Here is a 6,662-nt window from a genome sequence, read left to right on the forward strand (position 1 = left end):
CTCATAACGGTTCGTTTTTCAGGCTGTCTTATAAATAGAAGCTCCACTCGTGTGTGGAGTTACTTTTGCTCATTCCAACAGCTGAGAAACATGTTTGTGAGTGCCAAGAAGAGCAAGGTCCTAGTGAGGTGATTGAGATTTGAGAATCCAAGAGAGTAGCATCATTAGTGAATCAAGAGTAGCAAAGTGTGCATCTATCTTCTCATTAGGCTTCGCGTGGTCAAGTGAGAAGTTCGTGCTTGTTACTCTTGGTGATCGCCATCACCTAGACGGCTTGGTGGTGATTGGGAGCTTGGTGATCACCCGGCGGAGCTTGTGGGTGACCCAACTCAAGTTGTGAGCGGCTTTGGGTGATTCGCCGTGACGGAGTGTCGAAGAATCAACCCGTAGAGAGCACTTGATCCTTGCGCGGATCAAGGGGGAGCTACACCCTTGCGCGGGTGCTCCAACGAGGACTAGTGGAGAGTGGCGACTCTTCGATACCTCGGCAAAACATCGCCGCGTTCCTCTCTCTCTATTTACCTTGAGCATTTACTTTGAGCATTTACTTTGAGCAATTCAATACTTGTTCTTACATTCATAGAATTGCCATGCTAGAGTAAGTTTGGAACATAGGTTGCAAGTTCTTTGTGCGTTAGATCAATAGAAACACTTTTCTAGGCAAAAGGGGTTAATTGGGCTATCCGTAGGATTTGATTATTGCAAGAAAATTTAGAATTAGCCCAATTCACCCCCCTCTTGGGCATCTTGATCCTTTCACCTATGATGGAAATCGTTTCGGTTTTCAAAGGATGGACGACAAGGTTAAGGATGGACTAGTTCTAAGTGTCGTTTGGAGTTGAAGAGACACTTAGAGTAGTTTAGGACTTTGTTTTTCCTTTGGCCATACTATTAAGGGGGTATGGATGGGTAGCTTGACCTAGATGAATCTAGTGAGTTAGGTGTGGTGCACACTTGTCTAATCTAGCACTAGGTAGCTCCTAAAAAGCCCTTAGATCAATTGGAGCAAATTTCATTCACATATGATCGAGAGTTGGAAGTGAATGGAGGGTCAAATGCTGACCGGACGCTGGCGCAGAGTTCGGTTAGTTCATTTGATCAAGGTGAAATCGTCTAGCGCGACCGAACGCTGAGAGGTGAGTGACCGGACGCTAGGTGCCAGCGTCCGGTCGACTCCAGTAAGGTTCCAGAGAGGGAAAATCGTGACCGGACGCGTCCGGTTAGTGCTGACCGGAGCTGTCCAGTGAGCGTCCGGTCACAACTTAAACACTGGGTTTCGGGGAGAACTGTCCGGAGCGTCCGGTCACCCCACAAAGGCACATAACGGTTCATTTTGAACATAGGTGTACAAATACTTCCTCCATTCGTGTGAGGGTGTATTTTTGCTCATTCCAACAGCTGAGAAACACCCTTGAGAGTGCCAAGAAGAGCAAGGTCCTAGTGAGGTGATTAAGATTTGAGAATCCAAAAGAGAGCCCTCATTAGTGAAAGCAAGAGTACTAAAGTGTGCATCCACCCTTCTCATTAGGCTTGTCGTGGTCAAGTGAGAGTTCGTGCTTGTTACTCTTGGTGATCGCCATCACCTAGACGGCTTGGTGATGATTGGATGCTTGGTGATCATCCGGGAGAGCTTGTGGATGATCCAACTCAAGTTGTGAGCGGTTGTGGGTGATTCACCGCGACGGAGTGTCAAAGAATCAACCCGTAGAGAGCACTTGATCCTTGCGCGGATCAAGGGGAGCTACACCCTTGCGCGGGTGCTCCAACGAGGACTAGTGGGGAGTGGCGACTCTCCGATACCTCGGCAAAACATCGTCGCATTCCTCCTTCTCTCTTTACTTTGAGCATTTACCTTGAGCAATTCATTTCTTGTCTTTACATTCATATAATTGTCATGCTAGAGTAGAATTGGAACTTAGATTGCAAGACTTTTTGTGCGGTAGAACATTAGAAACATTTTCTAGGCACAAGGGGTAAAGTTGGGCTAACCGTAGGATTTAATTATTGCAAAGAAATTTAGAATTAGCTTAATTCACCCTCCTCTTAAACATCTTGATCCTTTCACCGGCTAAGCTAACGAAATCAATAGTATTACTGGGACGCCCTAACAGCATCACTACTAATACAAATAGCCCACCCTTACACATTAATACTTGATCCACCTTACTCTCTGACAGAGTTTCTTAAACCATGTACATGTACATAAACTACCGTTTCTCTTTTCTCTCCTCTCTCTTCTCTCCACCCGAACAAATGCAAATCTGATGTGACACTTGCTACATCCTACTTACGTCATCTTATTATACTTACTCTAATAAATTTGCATTGTGTAGTAACCCTAGTCAACTAGCTTCTAGCTAGCCACTGGGGACTCTCTATTAAAGTTTGTATTACAAAATGTCGTGACACAATAAGTGAAGTATTAAGGCTTGACTTTCAGCGACTACTAGGGCAATATGGTAGGATAGCGGTAATTTTGATAGCCTATAATCCTCATGGATGCTTTATAGGACTGCGCCTATAGTCATGATCAGAGAAGTTTGATAGGTAAAACAGCAGTAGCTTTTGTAATCGCCCCTCCTTGCTTTTTGTTCACCCAATCACCCTCCAGGCAACCGCACAATTTAGGGGGTGTTTGGTTTCAGGGACTAATTTTTAGTCCCTGTCACATCGGATGTTTGACACTAATTTGGAGTACTAAATATATTCTAATTACAAAACTAATTACACAGATGGAGACTAATTTACGAGACGAATCTATTAAGCCTAATTAATCCATCATTAGAGTATATTTACTGTAACACCACATTGTCAAATCATGCACTAATTAAGCTTAATAGATTCGTCTCGCAAATTAGTCTCCATCTATGTAATTAGTTTTGTAATTAAAATATATTTAATACTTCAAATTAGTGTCCAAACATCCGATGTGACAGGGACTAAAAAATAGTCCCTGAAACCAAACACCCCCTTAATCGATTACACTACTAGTGAACAAAAGCTGTACAGTCAGTAAACACAGTTACACAACCACAGCTTAGGAAATGTGTTTCTTTACTTCAGTGTTCAGTGTCTCCTCGCAACCTATGTTCTGGACGACAATGCTACTAGAAAAAGTGTGAATCACTAAGAACCAGCGTTCTGATCTCTCTTCCAGAGGACGCCCAAAGTACCTGCAAGATGCGACCAGCTTATCATCATGTTTGCACGTAATGTCAGAAGACAACACAACAACAAGAAGACAACACCGGGAGAAAAAAAAACGCTGGCATGATTCCATGACTTATAAGCTGTAGTGCATGTGCTTACCTCCTACGACATTACCAAGTTACTTGCTATTATTCTTCCTTGTTGAGAAAACTCTCTGGCAAGGAAAATTCTTCCCCCGGACTGAAGTTGTCCTTTTCATCATCCTCTGGTTTCTTCATTTATTAATCATCATAAGTAAAACTTGTGAGTTGCGTCCCAACTGTAGAATTTCCATACTAATGTGAAATTGTGGTAAATTTATGCAGATATAGATTTAATCTAATCCAAATGTCCACACAAATATAAGACAAAAACAAAAAGGGAATATAACAAAGTAATTCAGATATGGGTTTCCAGATACCAGCATTTCTAGGTTAAAGAAGCGGTCCAAGAGTTGTAAAACTTCATCAGAAGAGAATTGTCGGTCAAGGCTGTAACATATAACATATGGTCAGACCAGATTCCACATATTTTCACTGTAGTGTTCGAAGTTGAAATTTTCACATGTGGCTACCTTTTTCGCAAATATTCCATGAGGCCATAGAGAACAAAGTGCCGATGAATGCCTAAAACAAGTACACCAGAATTACAACATGTGCGAAACAAGGAAATGCATTCTTTAGAACTTTGTTTAAGTTGCTGGAAACAGGGTTCACAAAACATTATTTGCTAGAATTCCTAAATCCTAGATGGGAGACAGAAACCAGTTAATTTTTTGTAAATAATCCATTTTATCTTTTTTTTAGTATTTTTTTCCTCAAACTTCTTATGCTCATTCAGTCATTCATCATATATATGTATAACCACTTCTGTTTAGTTTAAACTAGAAATACAATATAATTATTGTCACTCCAATCGCTCTATACCACTTTTATGTTGTTTTCTATCTAAGTGTGACTTTTTTTATAAAAAAAAATTGAATTCTATTGCGAAGCGCCCGATCAAAACAACTTAGTAAAACAGGTAGTCAGACTATCACTGCCAATGCAGCACATGCTATTTTTATCAACAGACAGACTCAGATGCTCTTTGAAAATGCCTTGCAAATTATTTATATTGGCATACTCCATCATGGAAGTGATGGACGGCAACCTCAGATGATTAACTGAAGCATTGAAAGCCAGGTTGGTTTCAGTTAAATTCTTTGAAAGAACAACGGAATGGAAATTGCATGGTTTCTAGTTTTTCTGATAATGCAGCAGCATGACATTGGAGCCCTGTAACTTATAGTGTGAGGGGCACAAACCCACCTTCAATTCTGCAATACTATAATCCCACCTTGTACATCACTCAACAAGCTTTAGCTGAACCTTAACAACAGAAATTACATCCTTTGCACATCAAAATATTTTGCAAATATACCAATCATTTATTCCAATGAGGGTGAATACATTGTTTCTTTCAAAGTGCAATCACACATTTTTTTTTGGACATGGAAGCCAACCTTTTGTTATATGACAAGCATGCATATGGTACTCAGATAGCTCATTCAATGTTGACCTATTTCCCCGTTAGTGAATTAGTGTCATTAGCATAGGTGTTTACATAATTGACGACAATTTATGCCAAGCCCCAAGGGCCAACAAACAAAAAGAAACACTATGGCGAAACCTTTGAGTTTTGATGGAGGGTAGAACTCGAGAGCCTGAAGCAGCCTCAGCTCCAACTCCACCTGCGATTGCTCCTAACATATACCAACATTACAACATTGAAGATCAGTCACGATGATATTGATAACAGTATAACACGCCCTCCTTCCTTAAGAGATAGAGGAGGAGGAGAAAGGAGAAAGGAGAAAGGGACCTTGGGGAGAGAAGAGGCGGATGACAGCGGCGCCTGCGCCGGCGAGTCAGGGGCAGACTCAACGTTGTCCATCAGGGGCGGATCTAGTAAAGGGACATGTGCGTAAACATGTAGCCATCAAGTAGCCAAAGAGCTTGAGGTTAGAGTTTGGGAACTCGGTTTCGCACAGCAGACAGGGAAGAGAAGGGGCGGAATACCTGGTGGGCACTCTTCGCGGCTAAGAGATCGGCGAGGGCCTCGGCACCTGGCGTAGGGCGGCGGCGGCGGCGTACGGACGAGAGGAACGCGAGGAGGGAGACGAGTGGGGAACGAGGGAGGTGGTGCCGTGGACCCCGTGGTGGACGGTTGGGCTGAGATAACTTTTTTCTATTTGCTTGTTAAAGCCCAACCCGTCACAACATTAGAGTTTTTTTTTATCTTTTTATATATTCTTTCATTTTCTCGTCTCAAATATATATTTTACAAAACCGATTTTTTTAAATCCAGACTTATACCCCAAATTGAACGGCAGTATCGTAAAAAGTCACCTATTTTTAGGCGGCAAATACCTTATAATCGTGTCAAATGATGTAAGGGCCCTATCAACATTTGAGGGTGTGGTCTCACCTAGCCTCGCCTCGTCCTACTGGCATGAGCACCAAGATGGCCGTCTAGCCTGGCGAGTTATTTTGGCTTCTCCCACAACAACAGCCAGATCTTGCTGTCACAGGTTTCAAGGCATGGAAGCAAGGAATCCAAATGCACTACTTGCCTAAAGGACATGCAATTAAGGTGGAAAACAAAGACTAATACTATATGAGGATGGATCAACATTGCGAGATAGAGCGCTAAATGAGGGTTGAACATGAGTTCAGTGTTCGAGTTCAATAATTTAACATATCCATCTCGAAGGGTATGGAAGATGAGCTACATAGAAGGTGTCGACAGCTAGCGGCATGTAAGGCACCCATCAAAACAACAAAGAGGACAAACTTCAAGATAGAGTAGGCAATCAAGGGCCAAAGGAGGGAAGATGGAATCAGCAAAGCCATCTTCATGGTGGCATAAAAAAGGGAAAATATCCTTGCAATCTATAAGGCATGTTATCTTTAGACGTTAGGCTCTTCGCCTAAGTAATATAGAGCTCCCCCACATGCCATTGCACGTAGTGATGCATTTGAATTTATGTAGTTACATATTTGATTTCTTATGTACGATGCATTCATATCTAGTCAGTGTGTACAAGTTTCGCCATATCTATGTTGTAACAGAACCGACCAAATCATAAGAACGTAAGTACAAAAATAATCACCGAAGCGATCAAATTCCTGTACTTAAGCTCCCATAATCTCGGTAGTCCGGAAATCACGAAGGATTTCAACCAACTTTCGACATACAAACCAAGATCGTAGTGATTCAACACAACACATCATCCGTTACAACATTTCACAAGTAGCATTCGGATTACATCCATCAGAGTTGAAATAGAATATTACAAACCAAGTTTGAGTGTGCGGAAGCAACATAGTTTTGGTACAAAACATCATAGTTTTCAATTACATTGCCAAGGCTGAGTCATGTCCCACAAAAGCATTATCAGGTACGAGAACTAGTAGAGACCGTGCCCAACG

The 6,662-nt window shown here is 42.0% G+C and overlaps 1 protein-coding gene across 1 annotated transcript; it reads right to left on the reverse strand.

The window, feature by feature from the left end:
• Positions 1 to 2,612: 2,612 nt before the first annotated feature.
• Positions 2,613 to 5,397, reverse strand: LOC136513178 (uncharacterized). Its single transcript, XM_066507169.1, has 7 exons — positions 5,250 to 5,397; positions 5,053 to 5,135; positions 4,861 to 4,933; positions 3,764 to 3,815; positions 3,611 to 3,680; positions 3,310 to 3,422; positions 2,613 to 3,173 (listed from the first exon to the last, which is right to left on the reverse strand). Exons 2-6 carry the CDS (start codon positions 5,122 to 5,124, stop codon positions 3,339 to 3,341), a joined length of 351 nt encoding a protein of 116 aa, XP_066363266.1. The 5' UTR covers positions 5,125 to 5,135; positions 5,250 to 5,397; the 3' UTR covers positions 2,613 to 3,173; positions 3,310 to 3,338.
• Between the last annotated feature and the right edge of the window lie 1,265 nt (positions 5,398 to 6,662).

This window comes from Miscanthus floridulus, chromosome 16 (assembly GCF_019320115.1).
Source record: "Miscanthus floridulus cultivar M001 chromosome 16, ASM1932011v1, whole genome shotgun sequence".
Lineage (NCBI taxonomy): Eukaryota > Viridiplantae > Streptophyta > Magnoliopsida > Poales > Poaceae > Miscanthus > Miscanthus floridulus.